This window comes from Neofelis nebulosa, chromosome 3 (genome assembly GCF_028018385.1).
Source record: "Neofelis nebulosa isolate mNeoNeb1 chromosome 3, mNeoNeb1.pri, whole genome shotgun sequence".
NCBI classification, from domain to species: Eukaryota; Metazoa; Chordata; class Mammalia; order Carnivora; family Felidae; genus Neofelis; species Neofelis nebulosa.
The window spans coordinates 145,053,509-145,073,504 of record NC_080784.1 but is presented as its reverse complement, the minus strand read 5'-3'; the positions used below and the strand labels follow the sequence as shown (position 1 = coordinate 145,073,504).

At 40.9% G+C, this 19,996-nt stretch overlaps 1 protein-coding gene across 30 annotated transcripts in view; it reads right to left on the bottom strand.

The window, feature by feature from the left end:
• Nucleotides 1–15,305, bottom strand: part of CCDC158 (coiled-coil domain containing 158) — a 104,141-nt gene extending 88,836 nt beyond the window's left edge. For 12 of the 30 annotated variants that reach the window (XM_058722212.1, XM_058722209.1, XM_058722215.1 and 9 more), the window contains exons 1-3: nt 14,484–14,700; nt 9,302–9,344; nt 2,334–2,475 (exon numbers count right to left, since the gene is read on the bottom strand). In XM_058722212.1, coding sequence (XP_058578195.1) covers nt 2,334–2,403 — 70 coding nt within the window. In that variant the 5' untranslated portion in view covers nt 2,404–2,475; nt 9,302–9,344; nt 14,484–14,700. Of the gene's footprint in view, nt 1–2,333; nt 2,476–4,677; nt 4,909–6,608; nt 6,726–9,301; nt 9,345–10,071; nt 10,231–10,835; nt 10,975–11,197; nt 11,259–14,483; nt 14,701–15,158 lie in introns of those variants that run through there. The other 18 variants (XM_058722211.1, XM_058722194.1, XM_058722210.1 and 15 more) reach the window with 15 other exon arrangements.
• Between the last annotated feature and the right edge of the window lie 4,691 nt (nt 15,306–19,996).

Genomic DNA, 19,996 nt, shown 5'->3' with positions numbered 1-19,996 from the left:
CAAGGAAAAGGTTTTATTTTTTGTTGTTCTGGTTTGTTGCATCTGTAGCGTTTTAGGTTGGGAGAAATGTAGCATGTTTACGTGGATGGGTGAGTGCAAATGGCGAAAAGGGACTGAAGCTAGCAGAGTGAGTGGGGACAGTTTTTGGAGCCAAATCTCTGAGGCAGCTGATGTGGTGACAGGCACAGGAATTAGATCCCGGGTAGCACATTAAAAAGCTGCCTCCTCCATGGAGCTTTGAGAGAAGGCAGGCATGGATTATGAAAAACAGTGGGTCATGGAGCAGGATATGAGAAAGTAAGAGAGTACCAGCCTAAGGGCTCCTAATGTCTCTGGAAATTAGGAGGTAATGCTGAGAGTGAACAAGAAGGTGGTGGGGTGAGGGACCCAAGAATGGTACAATTCTGAAATAAGTAGTGTGGGAAATTGGAGAGAGAACTGCCTGAGATAGTGAGAAAATCTCCACTAGCAGCATCAAGGACAGAGTTGAGAGAGGGATGACTGTGACTGTGAGGTGGCAAACTGGTGGAAAATCCACAATTTGTGTTTTCTCTCGCAGAATATCCCAGCAGCCCAGTACAAAAACGGAAAAGGCAGTCAGCCTGATAAAGACGGGGAGTTTCCTGTAAGAGTGCAACAGAAGAATAAGAGAAAAAGGAAGTTGAAGATACAGGCAAGCGATGGCGTGAAATAATGAATAGTACCAAAAAAAAAAAAAAGTGAGGATAGGAAGAGGTTGGTAATTTAGGAGAAAATGGCAGAATCTAGAGTAGTTATTTGCAATACTTGCTGGGAATTAGCATCACCAGGGGAGCTTAAAAAAAAAAAAAATCTGTGGCATCTAAGCGCCATTCCAGACCTACTGAATCAGAATCTGCGGGTGTAGATCTAAGCCATGTAAATGTTTAAAATCTCAAAAAATGAGTCTGGCATGGAGCCATGGTTGAGAACCACTATTTTCATGAGGCAGAAAAATAGGAATAAGGGACCGAGAGGGCTGGAAGACAGGGGGTTGGGTTTTAGAAGTCTAACAGCTCTTGGTAATCAGATCCAAGTAAGACAAGCGGGTGGCTAAAGGTCAAGATGAGAAGAACTAAAAAGGTCAAGAAACTGGAAGTCTAAGATCTCAGATGGGTCACACATGAGGACAACAATACTATGGGATGATGATGGGCCCAAGGCAGAGGAGATGACCCCAGACCTAAGTGCCGGTGTCCCTGGGGAGTACAAGGCAGAGTATAAGTGTGGAGGTGAGTGCATGGAAGTGGGCAGGAGAGATGGGAACAGCGGTGTGGAGGTGACAGTGACATCTTAGGATGGCATGAGCATCCTAAAAAGCAGAGACTTTTGCAAATTAAGTGTGCTGAAATAAAGGTTTTGAAGCAGACCAGTAAGACAACAGATCTGTAATTGAGAATAAACTCTGGGTGCATTCTTCTGGATGAGAGACAGGCAGGGAAAGCGGTCAAGGATGCTACAGGCCATTGGCCTGACAGCCAGAAAACCCATTCTCTGTCCTTCCCCTATTCTGCCGTGTGGTGCAGAGAACTACTCTTCCCAGGCTCCCTTCCCCCCTGAAGTCTAGGGAGGTCACAATGGGTGGTGCTGGTGCAAGATCTGGGGCAGGAGGAGGGGGAGAAGCTGAGTACCACTCCCTCTCACCAGCCTCAGTGGCTTCCTGCAGGGAGTGGTAGCTGCTGCTCCCTCCAGGCAGCCCTCGTTCTGGCCCTTGCAACAGTTCCTCTTCTCATTGTCCTTTTAGACCAAGGCTGGTAGTGGCTTCCTGCAGCTGCTCATCTCTGGGTTGCCTCTTCCCCAGTGAGGCTTCTCAGCTCTTTCAAACACTAGAGTTACCAATTCCCTGCAACGTTCCACATATTCATGCCACCTCTTTGTTTTCCTGAAGGCCATCCTTTCACTGAAATCAGTTCAGGCAGAGGTGAGGGGGCCCTGAACTAGAACAGCAGTAATGGCAACGGAGAGGGAAAAATGGACTCGTGAGCCACTGCTGGGACTAGAAAGAGCATACCCGAGTGGATGGAGGTAGGGAAGGAAAAGGAGTCAAAATGACACAGATATCTGGCTTAGAGCAGACAGGGGAAGAAAAGGCGTTAGGGAAACATGGAAACGATTTTTAAACTAAAAATGTAAGGTACACAGATGTTAAAAAACAGATATGCTATTTTTAAAAGACTAAACAATTTCTTCCCTAAAAAGTAGAATTTTCAACAATACAGTATGTTTGTTTGTTACAACCCTGCAGCCTGAATGAATACTATGAGGACTGCTTAATTCCAATTCTTTCCCCATTTTGTCTGATAAAGAATACTTACCTCCATTGGATGTGACGCCACTACTTGATAAAAGATCTTCATTATTTGATTCACCAGCTTTTTGTTCCATATTAACTATTGCTACCTTTTCGTTGGATCTTGAAATATGAGTGCTTCCCTGTTTGGTTTTTTTAGTTCTTATCTATAAAAAACAGGCATTTGATCTTTATTAATAAGGTATTATGAGAACAAAATTCATAGAAGAGGAACTAACAAAGTCTGTTTAGTTTAGTTTGGAATAACTCTTCACCAGAAAAGTATTTATACAGAAATATTTTATTACATAAAATTAGTAAGTGAATAGAATCTTGTAAAAATTGTTCCTTTTAATGGCTAAGTAGCTTATTAAAGATAAGCTGAAAATCAAACATGAATATTTTAATTATTATGATGATCAGCACTCTTATTCAGGGCAGAGTTTTTTCTTAAGTCTCTCTCTTACATTGTCAAATAATGTTAGAAACATCTCTTTAGTAAAAAGTCACAAATTTAAAAAAAATCACAAATTAGCAAATTGGAAGTCATTAATAAAAGGTGAAAAACTTCTTTAATATCAAACAATGCTCATAATTTTAGATTAGGCCAAGAGGACTTCGGGGTTTGGAGAACAATGGTGGTGGCCTATTTCCAAATCTCGCCCTCATCCTGCGAAAACAACCATAAAATCAACAAGGAGAACAAATAAAGAAAAGCACATGGGCTCTATGCCTTCAGCATCTCTAGAATACAGAGAATACTGCAACCTTCAAGTTAACAGGGGGAGATTTTTTTTCCAAACTTGCTCCCACAGTCCATCTGCCAGTGCTGCGGGCCTGTAGGTGTGGAGAATGGGAGAGGAGAGGCTGAAAAATGGAAAAGGAGCAGAGGGCTGGAGGAAGCACAGACCTCCCCCACAACCCAGAAGTGAACAGGAAAAGCCAAGATGGTAGGCACGGTTGCGACTAGGTAGTCCACAGCCCCGGCTACTCAGTAATGGCTTGAAAGTGTGCAGGGACCAGAAGTAGCAGCCTCAGAGAAGCAGTGTTTCTGGGGAAGAAGAGGTGATCTCCCCAGCAGATATGGCCACAGAGGGAAAGGAGGGAAAATTCAGGCACCAGCAGAAACAAACAAAAACAAGATATGCCTACCCTTCGTCTACCCCTCCCACTCCACCACCACCATGCTTAACAGAAACTGCCTGGAAGAGGGTACTCTCAAACTAAGAATCCTGCCCATAAAATGAATAGGGACAGATAAAAGCAGACCACACCCATACAAAACTATTATAAAATGTCAGAAAATATGAATAAGATCTTTTCTGCTGATGAGAAGTGCCCCCACTCCGACAAACAGTCGGAGTTAGTCGAAGAAAACTAACAACACACCTTCAAACTGCACTAAATATTCTCAGTCATTGGAGGAAATGAAAAATCAGATCACAGGGATGCCTGGGTGGCTTAGTCAGTTAAGTGGCCAACTCTTGACTTCAGCTCAGGTCATGATCTCGCAGTTCGTGAGTTTGTGCCCTGCACCAGGCTCTGTGCTCAGTGTGAAGCCTGTTTGGGATTCTCTCTCCTCCTCTCTTTCTGCCCCTCCCCTGCTCTCTCTCTCTCAAAAAAAAAAAAAAAAAAAAAAGTTAAAAAAAAAAGAAAGAAAAAGAAAAATCAGATCACAATTAGATTTACATTTCTGAATCAGAAATGTAAAACCTAGGAACAGAAATGGACAAGAAACACATAAAACAAGCAAGCAAACAAACAAGGAGGAATGAAATGAGGGTTGGCTGAAGTCAGGAAAGAAAAGTGAGAAAAGCACTATATTATATCATGAATGAAGCTCAAATTACAGACTGCACAAGGGAGGATAGACTGCAATGCAAGCTTAACAAAGGCAATGAAGAAAATCAGGAAAACAGAAGATGAAAACTGAGATAAACAAGTAAAAAAGGATGAGAGAGGAAGTGAATGGAAGACTGGCAGAGGAGGTTGAAGATAATTGGTGTCCCTGAAGAAAAAAAAAATCAAAACAATGAAACAGATCTATTATTTAAAACTATAATCCAAGAAAGTTTCCCAGAAACAAAGAAAGCTCTCTGAGTCTATACATTTTCACACTAGGGAATATCGACCAAGAATGATCAACTTTAAAACATATCCTAATGAAACTATATTTTTAAAAAACCCAAAAACTGTATTAAGACTTTAAAGATGAAAAAGTCCTCAGGGCCTTCAGGCAAAAAAAAGAGAAGAAATAATTTACAAAGGCAATAGGCCTACAATGGCATCAGGTTATTCAAAAATAAGATACAAAGCAAGGCAGTAGTACAGCAGGATTTTAAAGAAATGCAAGGAATGAAAGTACAAACCGAGGATGCTATATCCAGCCAAGATTTTCCAAAGAGTCAAAGCCACAGGAAAACAGTTTTGAATGTGCCAGAGCACTGTATACATGCAACATACACACAGATTCTGAGGAATCCGCTAGAGGAGGTGAGGCTTCATCCAACCGAAAGACAGCTGGCAAATGTGGCAACGTGTTAACAACTGGTGAAAATCTTTTGGGTTTTCTGTAAGCTTTACATTTTTCAGAATAAAATCTGGAAAAAAAGGGAAAGATGAACATTAAAAAAAAAACATGACTGGGGATACTGTGCAAGACATGTGATGGGGAACATGAACTATTCAGCTCGTAAGGTTGAGACCAAAACATAGGTGGAGTAATGGCACTGAGGATAATACATAAATATTACATGTGTGAAAAAGGAGGACAAATGTAACTCAAAATGGGAAGATATGAGATAGAAAAGGGGGAAGTAGAAGACCACTGGTTGTCAAAAGATATCATTTAAGACTGACAGGAAGGAAAAAGTAAGAAGAAAAGGGCTCTATAGGTGTACTATTAAAAGTATTAATGCAAAGGTAACCACCAGAATAAAAATACAAACCTTAAGTGACAAGAAAATTTTTTAAGAAAAAGAAAAAAAACATCGAATGAACAGAGTAAAAAATATCATACGTACAGTAATTATAACACTAGAAGATAATGTAAGAATAATGTCACAGAACGTAGGCCAAACATAAAAGTCATGTCAATAAATGTGATGGGACTTAACTTGCCTATTCAAAGGAAAGGACTGTCAAATTAGTTCTTCAAAATTTCAACTCTATGCTCTATACAAGAGGACACTTAAATACACTGATTCAAAAAGACTGCTAATAAAGTGATGGACAAAGATTTGCCAGTGAATAAAAACAATAAGAAAGCATCAGTCAATATCCTGATACCAGTAGTCTGCAAGCTAGAGCATTAAATAATGACAAGGGCACTTAGCATTAGAAGTCACGATCCACAATAGATAGAACACTTCTGACTCTATGTACCACATAACGCAGCACCCTCTTAGATAAAACATGCTTTATAGGAGGTACAATAAGAACCAGAAGCACAGTGATGATGTGATGTTAGTAGGCCACTCAGTATGAGACAGGTCACACTGATAAAAAATAAGGATAGAAAAGATTTAGATGAGGTTATTACTAAGGTAGACTTTTTCGATATATATCCAACACGACACTGACAACAGAGAATATACCTTCCTGTCAAGTGCACATGGAAGGAACATTGACAAAAACCAAGCACATTCTAGGGCACAAGTAACAGATCAGCAGGTTCCACAAAGTAGAAACGTTACAAACAACACCCTCTGCTCACAGGTTCATAAAACTAAAAATGAAAAGTGAAACCCCAAAGCAAAGAGGCCTTTCCTCCTGGAAACGAGAAGACCTCCTATTAAATAACTGTTCTGTGATAAAGAAAATATAAAGGAAAATGAAAGAATTTCCGAAAAATAATGACAATGAACACACTACCAGGAGAACTGGAGATATAGTAAAGCAGTGAAAAAAAGGAAAATTCCTGACTTTGAACACCTGGTCTCAACAAAAAAGAGAGAATGGCACTAAGTGAACTAAATTTCTAATACAAAAAGAAGAAAAGTAAGACAAAAGAAAGCACAGGGTAGGAAATAATAAAGATACAAACAGAAATTAATGAGGCAGAAAACAGAAAAACAATAAATCAAATTAATGAATCAGAATCCTGATTCTCTTTAAAAAAAACAAACAGAAACAAAATATAGGCAAGGACTATCAGAGTGATGGAAAGAGGAAGGTCACATATAACATAGTGCTTATCATTTTTACAATAATTCATGATTGCAAGTACAGTATTAAGCATTTTTTAAAACTGTGAACTAAAGAATTTTTATGGAACAGAATTCCTTTTTATTTCACTCACAGTTTCTCCCTTTTGATTACTGAGGTGCCATCTGTCAACACTACGGTCAGATAAATTCTACCGTGTGTTTCATACTACCATGTTTAGCAAATAGGCAGTAGGGAGGGAGACATTCCATAAAGAATAACAAATGGAATCTTAGTCCAGATTGCTAGGCAATTCGAATGTTCTGAATAGGAGAGATTGGTACGTGGGGGAGGAATGATTGCTGTATAACTTATATACTAAAATGATGCACTTGGGGATTCTTCAGGATGATGAAAGACACTAAGGAAATTCAAATTATTCAGTAATGTTATGATTATAAATTACAGATTGATCAAAGACAGAAAGGAATGAGTAGGACAGAGAGAATTATAGCCCAGTGTCGGGAAGTCACACACCGCTCCACTCTTCTAGACACCAAAGGTTTTGGTATCAAGCAGGAAACAGAACCTACGAGTAAGGTAGGTAGAACTGAAACTAAAAGTTGGAGAACACATAAGAAAGGAGAAGGTTTGACTTTAGAAACTATTCTGATATAAAAACCAAGTTCCCTGATTCTGGGTAGGGTGATGAATGTCATAAACTCATTAATTCAGTCTCCCCTGATGGGCAGCAGGCCTTCGAAGAGTGTCAGTCCTTCTGAGGGAAACTTTTTAAGAGAATAAACAGCTTAAAAAAGAAAAGAAAATTGGGGTGCCTGGGTGGCTCAGGCTGTTGAGCGTCCAACTTCAGCTCAGGTCATGATCTCACGGTTTGTGAGTTTGAGCCCCGAGTCAGGCTGTGTGCTGATAGCTTGGAGCCTGGAGCCTGCTTCAGATTCTGTGTCTCCCTCTCTCTCTGCCCCTCCCCCGCTTGTGCGCGCGCGCGCGCGCGCGCGCGCGCGCGCTCTCTCTCTCTCTGTCTCTCAAAAATGAATAAATGTAAAAAGAAAAAAAAAAGAAAATTAATAGTTTAAAGAAGACAGCATAGGTTTATTAAACAAGGATTTTTAAACAAACATTTATTTGTAAAGATATTTAGTACACCCATTCGCCAATGCCACTAGTTAAAGAAATCTGTCTTTAAAAAAGTATTTGTAAAAAAAAAAAAAAAGGTATTTGTAATTCACATTTTCACAATTTTAGATTGACCATATCCTCAATTCGGTGAAATCATTCAGTGTTTCTCTATTTTCACAACACTAAGAATTGAAACATTATTCCTATTTTCAGGCATAAAGCTTATTAAATTATTAAGGATTTCTGGGAAAATAAAGGGTTTTTTTTTTGCCACAATAAGACAGAAAGTTGTTAAAATGCTACATTTTGTTGATTTGGGGATCATAACATGACCTTACATGTTACAAACAATTCTGGCGGATTTAAAATTATGAATAGGTTCACACTGAAAGGAGCCTTAAATTTCTGACAAGTAATAGCTAGGTAAAGATTCCACTCTGGTTATTTGATTGGAATGTTGCAGAAAAGGCCTGAGACACCACAGACCACAAAAAGAAGACTTTTGAAGGACTCCTAGATTTATCAACCAATGACTCAAGCCCCTGGGAGGCCGAACCATCCTACTTTCCACAGAAGCCTGAGACTGGGGATTTTATAAAGCTGGTCCATACTCTCGAAGAATGAGTGTGTGCAGGTATGTTTTCCTTGGGAAATTCTAAGGCACCCCACAACTGATCCAAATACAACACACCTAGGCTGGTGCCATCTCTGAAATGCAACGAGAACAGTTACTGTTGACCACAACTTCACTGCCTGATTTCCTGTTAACTGCTTATTGACTTCACATTGCTCTTAATGTCTGTTTTCTCAATCACGTTCTTTCTCTCTAGATGTTGTTCCCTACTAGGTTTCAAATCCTATCTCTGTGATCTACTGGCTTTGTGACTGTGAGAACAGTATTTAGCCTCTTTAAGACTATAAGAAGAAGATAGAGAGTATATACCTCAAAAGAAAACTCATGTGCAGTGTTAACCATATAGTACTTGCCTCGATCTGTTTGCTATATACCATATGTATATAGTATCACTGCACAACAGGATAGTAAAACATGAACAAAAACACGGTCTTTGCAATTTAGGCAGTGTATACTCACTTTCTGATAATACATGTGTATCTTTCTATTCATCTAGAAAGAAGATATAAGTTTCATACAGGTCCACTAACAGAAAGTAAAGTGTATTTATATTGCATTGAGTAAACCCAGGGACTATTATAATCTAATACAGAATGAAGCTATTTAAGATATCCTTCGCTAGTACATAATACCGTCTCGTAAAAAGGCAATATGAAAGAAGCATAGGATTTAGAATCAGGAACTTAATACTGTCACTGGTTACCTGTGAGGGCATGGGCAAATCTTTTCATATCCTTGAGCCTCAATTTCCACCATTACTAAATGAGAAGTAATGCAAACTATTCTTAAGCAGAGGAAGGCTTTCTGTAAATCTTCAGAGCCCCAACTATACACCCTCCTCTCTGCCCCAGAGACATCTTTATGGAATGCAATGGCTCCACTGAGCAGAGTTTGAAAACCACAAAGAGAAAGCCTTTGCAGCTTTATTATCTTAGATATTCCAGCCTAGGCATTCATCAAGCTCAAGGCCTCAGGCTCTAAAATAACTTAGATACAGACCCAGATACAATAAATTAGCATATTGGTCATATATGTTCACAATTCTTAAATATAAATGAAAGTAAAACAAGAGATACCTTAATATCTGGATATTCTTATTTTCACTTATCCTATTAACACCTGAAAAGAGGAAAATATTTTAAAATCTGTATATTAATATATAACCATACTTCATTATCTAAATTCATTATTTTTGAAAAGTTCAATTCACCAGTTCATTTTCATCAGCTAAGATCCTGACAACAACTAACACACACACATATAACAACCACCACCACCACAAAAAACTTTAAATTCCTTTTCCTTTGGGCTTGTCTTGTATATAAAAGCATGTTTGAATTAATAGTTTGTGGCACTTATCTAGGCTAGGACTGTACAACAAAACATATGCAAGTATAAGCCCCCCGTTGGTCCTACGCTAATTTTGCTCTCATTGGCATTAGCAAGATAACACAGCAAGTAAATCCCTTGCCCAGGCCTTTCCAGACTAGACCTTTCTAGGATATAGTCCAAAGTGACTTAAATAGACCATGTCTTCTGACCATTTAAATTACTTTCCAGTGGCTGGAGATCCTCTGAACCAGGCACAGCTCTTGAGCTTGGAGAGCAGATTTGCTAGGTAGAGTTTCTACTTGGTCAATCAGAAATAGGTCTATACATTTTAAGCAGCGGAGTTGAAATGACAACCAACTAGGATTTTTGGCATAGCTCAGTGAAATCTTAGTGAGCAGTTGCCACACTGGAAAAATAAGTGACAGTACTCCATGTGCAGAATTAGGACTAATGAACAGAAGTAAAGGGAGGTAGGTTCTACAGGGTGGAGATGAGCTTTCCAAAGCTGGAGCACCTTGAATGTATATGTGGAGAACTTCCTTGTGAGGTGTTCAAGCTGAGAGGGGATGAGCATTTGTTGGGATGACAACTGCCACCGGGTGTCCTCTCTTGGGCAGAGAGTTGGACTAGAAGATCTCTAAAATCTTCTCCAACTTGGACATTCTATGATTTCCTATGGAAAACATTCAGCAGACAGATGACCAAAAATATGATGACTTCTCACAGGTGATTTCAGTCAACAGCAGAGCCAGATCGGGACAATGATCGGGACAATTCCGCTGCTGCCAGGAGGTTTCGTGCAACTTTGTTGTAAAAGTTGGGGCTCTAGGTAAATTTTAACGAGTATCTTTTCCTTAGCACCTCTGCATATATGTTTACAGTCACCTTAAATTCATCTTATCCCACATTTATGTCTTCATTATTCCCACCAAATCTGCTTCCTAGGGTGTTATCTCTGTAATACCTTTTAAGTCAGCAAAGATGACTTCCTTATGCGTGGTAATTAAGTCACAAAGGACTGCTTGAATATGAAATTTAGTTAATTTTACGCCTACTGTGTCTTTCATGCTTTAATCAGCTCTTGCCAGACCTACTACAGAATACTTCAAAGTGATCTTTCTAGTGTCAGTTTCTTACAATCTTTAAGAGTTTCCTTTAAACCCTTTTGCTGTGACTTGCTCAAAGACTAAAGTCCAAGCTAAGACTAGCACTAAAGCCCTTTGGGATCTGGCATAACCAAACTCCTCTGACATATACTGTGCCTCAGCTGAGGTCTACCTGCCATGTCCTGAGTGTATCCTGCTCTTTTAGCATTCTGCTTTTATTTACACTCTTCTTTTAGTTCTTCCTCTCCTTCTTAGCAAAAGCCTCCAGTGCAGTTTTAAGAGTTGTGGAAGAAGAGGTTCAATACTATATTGCTGGTTGATGCAGTCCCTACAAATCAATGTTCAAAAATAAGAGAAAGAAAACTGCCCAGTGCCTCTGAAAAAAAATAATTTGATATGAGGGACTATATTTGGAGGACATGCTCTCCTTACTCTTCCCACATCAAAAGTAATAAGCTTCAGTTAAATCATTCATGCATGCAAAGCACTCAGCACACGGCCTGACGTAGTAAGCATTCAACAAGCATTAGTTACCATTGCTGGCATTTTGATGGCTTAAAACGTACTGCTGCTATGAACAGTGCTTCTGTAAATCCTAGAGATAAAACGAAGATCAAGACGAATCAAACTGCCACCCCACAGATCTTAAACTTTAATCGGGAAAGAGACACCAAAGAAACACATCAAAAATAGAATTATGGAGAGCGGTTAAGTGCAATGAAGCAAATACCACAGGTGGCAGTATACAGAGAGATGGAATGGAGGCTACTTTCGTTAGGGTGAGTCAGGGAAGGCCTTTCTGAGGAGGTTCCATTTGAGCTGAGTATCAAAAAGGATCACTCCCAAAGAGAACTGGGTAAGTCCCTGAGAGGAAATACCACATGCAAAGGCCTTGAGATGGAAGGGGCTCAGTGTTCTCCGACAGAGGCAGTGAGGCTGCGGTGTGGACAAGGGAGGGTGAGAGGCCTGCTTATGGACAGCCGACTGTGTATCATGCCCAAAGGAGAGCTTATTCCCAGTTCCTTTCCGAAATTATCCGAGAAGGTGTTGGTGAGGTTCGCAGGGGGTAGAGCTCACAGGGCCTTGAAAAGGACTTTGGGGTTTTTTCTAATTGCAATGGAAAGCCACTGGAGGATTTTTATCAGAGGCATAGGATCCTCCAGAAGTCAGGTGAAAAATATACTGAGTGGAAGCCCAGGCCAGTTAGGAGGCCATTTGAATAGCCCAACAGAAGGACTAAAACCTAACTCTAAACCTGGCTGAGGCTGGGAATGGGGACTGACTGCAAGTGGGTATGAAGGATCTTTTTTGGGTGATGGACATTTTCTAAAACTGAACTGTGATAACTGCACCATTCTGTAAATTCACTAAAAAGCATTGGATTTGACACTTACAATGAGTGAATGTTATGGTATATAAATCATACCTCAGAAAAGCAGTTCAGAAAGAAAGCAGACCAGCTACCCTTTGTATGGACATTGTCCTTATGTTTTGTGGAGTAAGACTGGGGGTGCAAATTAGCTGCCCGGGTCCCAGAAGTCAATCGATTAAACACTGAACACTGTTTTTTTCCTGAACAGTGAACACTGTTTTTTTCCTACACCCTGTGAACTCCAAAGTATGTTAATTTCAAGATGACTACAGGTTGCTTTTATCCCGATTCTAACATCCCCACACATGGAAGCACTTCTGCATTGCCTACTTTCCCCAGGCTTGGACTTCAATCTCCAGGTGTCTGCAACTATTATCATTGTTGTTGTTGCTTTAGAAAAAGAGAGTGCACGAGCCCAGGAGAGAGGCAGAAGGAGAGAGAATCCTAAACAGGCTCCACACTCAGAGCGGAGCCTGACGTGGGGCTCAGTGCCACAAGTGTGAGAACACGACCTGAGCCGAAATCAAGACTCAGATGCTCAACCGACTGAGCCATGTGCAACTCTTACTTGATATACACACGATGAATAGCCAGTAAAGTATTAGCTGAAAACCAAGCTTAAGTCGCCTTTATTCCCTTAACTAGAGCAAATACAGTGATGTATTAATAGGAATACAAATGAAAGTCCAAAAATTGCTCTAAGTGTTAGGCTAGTTCTTTCCAATGTACCTAAGTTATTTTCATTTCTGATCAAATTCCTTAGTCAAGTATTTTCCTTGGGATTTACCGGGTTCAAGAAAATACTTCGTGGTCTCCACTACTCCATCTGGCACTGCCCCAGCTGGAGGGCTTTAAAATATTAATACAGGATTGATTCTATGTGATTTATAACAATGAACATATGTATTAGTTTCCTGTAGTTGCTGTAACAAATTACCACAATCCTGGTGGCTTAAAACAATAGCTGTTTATTCTCTCACGGTTCTGGAGGCCAGAAGTCCAAAATCAGTCTCACAGTGCTGAAATCAAGGTTGTTTGCAGGGCCGCGCTCTCACCCGAGGCCCTGGGAAATAATCTATTCCTTGCCCCTTCTATTGAGCTTCTGTTGGCTGCTGGCATTACTTACTGACTTGGGGCCTCATCACTCCGCTCTCTGCCTCTGTGGTCACATTGCACTCTCCTCTTCTGTCTGTATCAAATCTCCTTCTGCCCCTCTCTTATGAGGACACTTGTGTTTGCATTTAAAGCTCACCCAGCTAATCCAGAATAATTTTCCCATTTCAAGATCTTTGACTTCATCATACATGTAAAGACCCTTTTTTTCCCCTTAGAACATTTACAGGTTCCAAGGATTAGGGCCTGATGTTTCAGGTGGCTCTTACTCAACCTGCTACACCATATAATTTGGGGTCACCTAGTGTGCAAATATGTGGTTGACAGAGGCCCCAAAGTGAGTGATCCTAACACACTAGATAACACCGACTCTTCTTTGTAACACACGATAGTAAGGGCTTTGCACATACCAAATAAGTTGTCCATTTCTGCCCTCAATTTATTTGGAGAGTATAATACCTCTATGCATAAAGACCATTTACCCACAACACAGATAACTGTGTAAAATGAAAAGCAGTAAGTGTGGTATGGAGCTAGGAGGCCCAGATCTCACCCACCACTCTCCCACCCCCACCCCAATTCTTTACCCACAGAAAAACAGTCCTGCCTAGCTAGTCTCTGGGCTGTGTGGTAGGTGCTAGACCTTTCCTGAATCAGCAGCTGACAGAGAAAGCAAGAGAGAAGCGGTTGCCAAGTCAATAACACCCTGACAAACAGCAACAGACCTCACTTCTACTTTCTCCTGACCTTAAGGTACACCAAGATGCAGGGACAAATCCTGGAACAGCCTGAGTGCAGACCTCGAACAGGGTTCTGTGGACACGGATGGACTCATTTGAGAACTCACAGTTTCTGACTGATGCCAATGACCAGGTAGGGCCAGATTCCTAATGTCACTTACAGGGAGGGCTCCAGCTGAAAAGGCCCTTACACATTTATTACAATCTCATTTTGAATGACAGGTTGGTGACTGTCCAAGGCTAGACACTCCTCTTTATTTCCATGTGTCCCCCGACTCATCCCCTGGTCCACGGGAAACGGGATAGGGACAGGACTTTGCGGTAGTGTTGGGACAAGATCCGCGGTTATTCCCCCCAAAGTGGAATATTTTGCACAGGACTCTCTGGTGCCAGAGTTACAGCCCCTGGACCCAGAGGTCTTGCGATCCCCGAAGAGCAGAAGTCCTTTCCGTTAAAAAACCAATTTATTGGGCATCTGCCACGTGCAAAACAAAGGTCTGGAAGGTTCCAGTAATGAAGATGCGCTGCTCCGGATCCTCTGGACGCAGGACCCACCCCCTCGCCCTCTCCCCCGGGCCGCGCCCCGCCCGTGTACCTGCAACCAACACCATCTTAAGACATTGGCCGCATCCCCGCGGGGAGCCGGCGGGCGCGGCGGCCGCACCTGCGTCGGCCGGGCGGCTGCGGTGGCGGCGGGGGCGGCTCCTCCTCGTCGGCGGCGGCGCGGGTGCTCTGCCGCCCCGCCTCCGCGCCCCGCCCCTCGCGGCGCTCGGGATCTGGCCTCCGCCGGTTCCACGCGAGCCGCGCCGGCGACCGTTGGGCCCTTCGGCGTGGCGTGGGGGCGCCTCCCACTCCCCACTCCGCCCCCAGACGCCGTCGCCGGGGCAACCGAGCGCCATTTCCGCCCCCCTCCCCTCAGCTCTGAGTAAGGGGCTGTTTGCATCAAACCCTGGTTTCGGGCCTCCACTTGGACTCTGTGACTCAAAGCTTCTCCCCTTTTCTGCAGCCCCTTAACCGGTCTCCCTGTCCTACTCTTGCTCTCCCCAGTACATGCACCCCAACACCCCAGACCGTTCTCGCAGTTGTCCCTCAAATAGTCTTCCCAAAGTCTTAACCAACCCACACAAATCCTACCTCTACTTAATCCCAATCCTGGTTTGGCCTGTCAAGCCTTCACCCTGCCTCACCTCCATCCTGCTTCAGTTTCTGACACTTTCTCCAGTCCCACCCTTAATGTCCCATTTGACTACTTCAAGTTAACAGAATTCACATTTCGCAGCTCTGCCTTTGCTTATGCTGATCCTCTGGCTGGAGGGACTTGCAATGTTCACGTGTGTTCTCAGGGAGAGTTGTTTCCTTCCCTGTGTTTCAGTTGGTCTCTGATAGAGAATTTATCGGATGAGATGATCACACACGCAAACGTTTCAGTGCTGCCCGAATTAGTGCTCAAATGGAAGGAATTCAGAAAGGGCTACGTGTGACCGATACAACCAGTGACGTTAATACTGTTAGCAGTCACATTACACACACCTACAAGCAAAAAGCCTTTTATGTCTAGATTGGAAATATTAACAAATCATACATTATTTAATGTAATTATGGATTTTAATTAAATAGTACCAAACGCCACTAAAGATTGCTGTTGATCATATCTGTAATTTAAATTATTTCATTTATTGACCGGCCAAGATTTAAGATTGCCTACAGAATGAAGTGTTTTAATGGGGAGTGAAAGTATTAAGTAGAAAGGACAACAGTTTAAGTTTTGTAGCTACACAGAAAGCAATTTTTAATTATTTTGTTTTAATCTCCCCCCTCCCCCCTCATTTTGGAGAGAGAGTGTGAGTAGGGCTCTGGAGAGGGGCAAAGGAAGAGAGAGACAGAGAGAGAGAGAGAGAGAGAGAGAACAAGCTTATCTATCCCATGCCCTGGGATCATGACCTAAGCAGAAATCGAGAGTGGAATGTACAACCGACTGAGCCACCCAGGCGCCCCTATTTTGTTTTAATCTTTTATTCAAAGTATGAGTGTTATTACAGCAAGAAAATATTTTAGTTACTATTAAGGGATTTCCATTGGTGTCTGATGTTTATATTTGTATGCTGGACCCTAAGAACTAGGAAAATTCCTTTTTCTTTTCTTTTTGAAGTTTTTAATGAACATAACATGTTCATTAAAACCATATAAAACTAGGGGCGCTTGACTGGCTCAGTCCAAGGAGCATAAGACTTGATCTCAGGGTTGTGAGTTTGAGCCTCATGTTGGGTGTAGAGATTGCTAAGAAAAATACATAAACTTAAAAAACAACCTACTTTAACCTGTATATATGCATGCAATTATGTGTGCTACATTTTCTCATACAATTCTCTGCATTTTGAAGTATCTTGCAGTTTTACTCCTCAATATTTTTTTATACTGAATCAAAAAGGGTTTCTTAGCTTTTAAAATAGAGAATTTAAAGATGAAGGGGGTCTAGATTTCCTTTAACATTCATTCAGCCATTTCACATATATTCATGAAGCATCTATCACAGGCCACATGAAGGTGCTGAAAATATAGCCATGAACCAAATAAAGTCCCCATCCTCTGGGAGTTTACATTTTTGTGGAGGAAGAAGAATAAGGCACAAAGGGACAAGTTCAAATATGTCTGACTAAGATAAGTGTTATGGAGACAGGGTGAGGAGATTAGGGAGTGTGGGGTGAGTCAACACAAAGCCTTTTTAAAACAAGCCTTTTTAAAAATTATAAAGAGAAAGGAAAAGAGTTTTATTTGAGCCCAAGTTAAGACAGCTGCCTGGGATACACACAGTTCCCTGGGGAAAGAACACTTTCTTTCCCAGGTTATGCGTGTGTGGTTGTTTTGTTTTGTTTTCCTTTTTTGTTTTGTTTTTCCACATAAAGAGTTGCAAATCATCATGATGAAGGACATTCCAGAAAGTTACAGGCTTTATCTTGTGTTTTTCATATGTGCAAGGCTGTATGACTTTAATCTTGTGGGAATCAGGAAGGCTTTTTTCTTTTTCCTATCTTCATGTTTGCAGTGCTCCTTTTTGGTTATGTTTTTAATGAAGCAGATGTACAATGTGTGCTTGGGGCAGAAATAGAGCCCATCCTTTGAGGTCTTGCTTATTTTCAAGTTGATAAATGTTATAGTATAGCTTCTCTGGGAGCCTAGGGGCAGGGCCCACAAACATGAAAAGTTGAAAATTTTATTTTATTTTATTTTATTATTTTTTCTTTTTTTTAATTTTTATTTTTTTCAATATATGAAATTTATTGTCAGATTGGTTTCCATACAACACCCAGTGCTCATCCCAAAAGGTGCCCTCCTCAATACCCATCACCCACCCTCCCCTCCCCCCATCAACTCTCAGTTTGTTCTCAGTTTTTAAGAGTCTCTTATGTTTTGGCTCCCTCCCTCTCTAACCTCTTTTGTTTTTTTTTTCCTTCCCCTCCCCCATGGTCTTCTGTTAAGTTTCTCAGGATCCACATAAGAGTGAAAACATATGGTATCTGTCTTTCTCTGTATGACTTATTTCACTTATCATAACACTCTCCAGTTCCATCCACGTTGCTACAAAGGCCATTTCATTCTTTCTCATTGCCAAGTAGTATTCCATTGTGTATATAGAGCATACTTTCTTTATCCATTCATCAGTTGATGGACATTTAGGCTCTTTCCATAATTTGGCTATTGCTGAGAGTGCTGCTATAAACATTGGGGTACAAGTGCCCCTATGCATCAGCACTCCTGTATCCCTTGGGTAAATTCCTAGCAGTGCTATTGCTGGGTCAGAGGGTAGATCTATTTTTAATTTTTTGAGGAACCTCCACACTGTTTTCCAGAGTGGCTGCACCAATTTGCATTCCCACCAACAGTGCAAGAGGGTTCCCGTTTCTCCACATCCTCTCCAGCATCTATAGTCTCCTGATTTGTTCATTTTGGCCACTCTGACTGGCGTGAGGTAATATCTGAGTGTGGTTTTGATTTGTATTTCCCTGATGAGGAGCAATGTTGAGCATCTTTTCATGTGCCTGTTGGCCATCCGGATGTCTTCTTTAGAGAAGTGTCTATTCATGTTTTCTGCCCATTTCTTCACTGGGTTATTTGTTTTTCGGGTGTGGAGTTTGGTAAGCTCTTTATAGATTTTGGATACTAGCCCTTTGTCTGATATGTCATTTGCAAATATCTTTTCCCATTCCGTTGGTTGCCTTTTAGTTTTGTTGGTTGTTTCCTTTGCTGTGCAGAAGCTTTTTATCTTCATAAGGTCCCAGTAGTTCATTTTTGCTTTTAATTCCCTTGCCTTTGGGGATGTGTCAAGTAAGAGATTGCTATGGCTGAGGTCAGAGAGGTCTTTTCCTGCTTTCTCCTCTAGGGTTTTGATGGTTTCCTGTCTCACATTCAGGTCCTTTATCCATTTTGAGTTTATTTTTGTGAACGGTGTGAGAAAGTGGTCTAGTTTCAATCTTCTGCATGTTGCTGTCCAGTTCTCCCAGCACCATTTGTTAAAGAGACTATCTTTTTTCCATTGGATGTTCTTTCCTGCTTTGTCAAAGATGAGTTGGCCATACGTTTGTGGGTCTAGTTCTGGGGTTTCTATTCTATTCCATTGGTCTATGTGTCTGTTTTTGTGCAAATACCATGCTGTCTTGATGATGACACCTTTGTAGTAGAGGCTAAAGTCTGGGATTGTGATGCCTCCTGCTTTGGTCTTCTTCAAAATTACTTTGGTTATTCGGGGCCTTTTGTGGTTCCATACGAATTTTAGGATTGCTTGTTCTAGTTTCGAGAAGAATGCTGGTGCAATTTTGATTGGGATTGCATTGAATGTGTAGATAGCTTTGGGTAGTATTGACATTTTGACAATATTTATTCTTCCAATCCATGAGCATGGAATGTTTTTCCATTTCTTTATATCTTCTTCAATTTCCTTCATAAGCTTTCTATAGTTTTCAGCATACAGATCTTTTACATCTTTGGTTAGATTTATCCCTAGGTATTTTATGCTTCTTGGTGCAATTGTGAATGGGTTCAGTTTCTTTATTTGTCTTTCTGTTGCTTCATTATTAGTGTATAAGAATGCAACTGATTTCTGTACATTGATTTTGTATCCTGCAACTTTGCCAAATTCATGTATCAGTTCTAGCAGACTTTTGGTGGAGTCTATCAGATTTTCCATGTATAATATCATGTCATCTGCAAAAAGCGAAAGCTTGACTTCATCTTTGCCAATTTTGATGCCTTTGATTTCCTTTTGTTGTCTGATTGCTGATGCTAGAACTTCCAACACTATGTTAAACAACAGCGGTGAGAGTGGACATCCCTGTCATGTTCCTGATCTCAGGGAAAAAGCTCTCAGTTTTTCCCCATTGAGGATGATATTAGCTGTGGGCTTTTCATAAATGGCTTTTATGATCTTTAAGTATGTTCCTTCTATCCCGACTTTCTCAAGGTTTTTATTAAGAAAGGGTGCTGAATTTTGTCAAATGCCTTTTCTGCATCACTTGACAGGATCATATGGTTCTTATCTTTTCTTTTATTAATGTGATGTATCACGTTGATTGATTTGCGAATGTTGAACCAGCCCTGCATCCCAGGAACGAATCCCACTTGATTGTGGTGAATAATTCTTTTTACATGCTGTTGAATTCGATTTGCTAGTATCTTATTGAGAATTTTTGCATCCATATTTATCAGGGATATTGGCCTGTAGTTCTCTTTTTTTACTGGGTCTCTGTCTGGTTTAGGAATCAAAGTAATACTGGCTTCATAGAACGAGTCTGGAAGTTTTCCTTCCCTTTCTATTTCTTGGAATAGCTTGAGAAGGATAGGTATTATCTCTGCTTTAAACATCTGGTAGAACTCCCCTGGGAAGCCATCTGGTCCTGGACTCTTATTTGTTGGGAGATTTTTGATAACTGATTCAATTTCTTCACTGGTTATGGGTCTGTTCAAACTTTCTATTTCCTCCTGATTGAGTTTTGGAAGCGTGTGGGTGTTTAGGAATTTGTCCATTTCTTCCAGGTTGTCCAGTTTGTTGGCATATAATTTTTCATAGTATTCCCTGATAATTGCTTGTATGTCTGAGGGATTGGTTGTAATAAT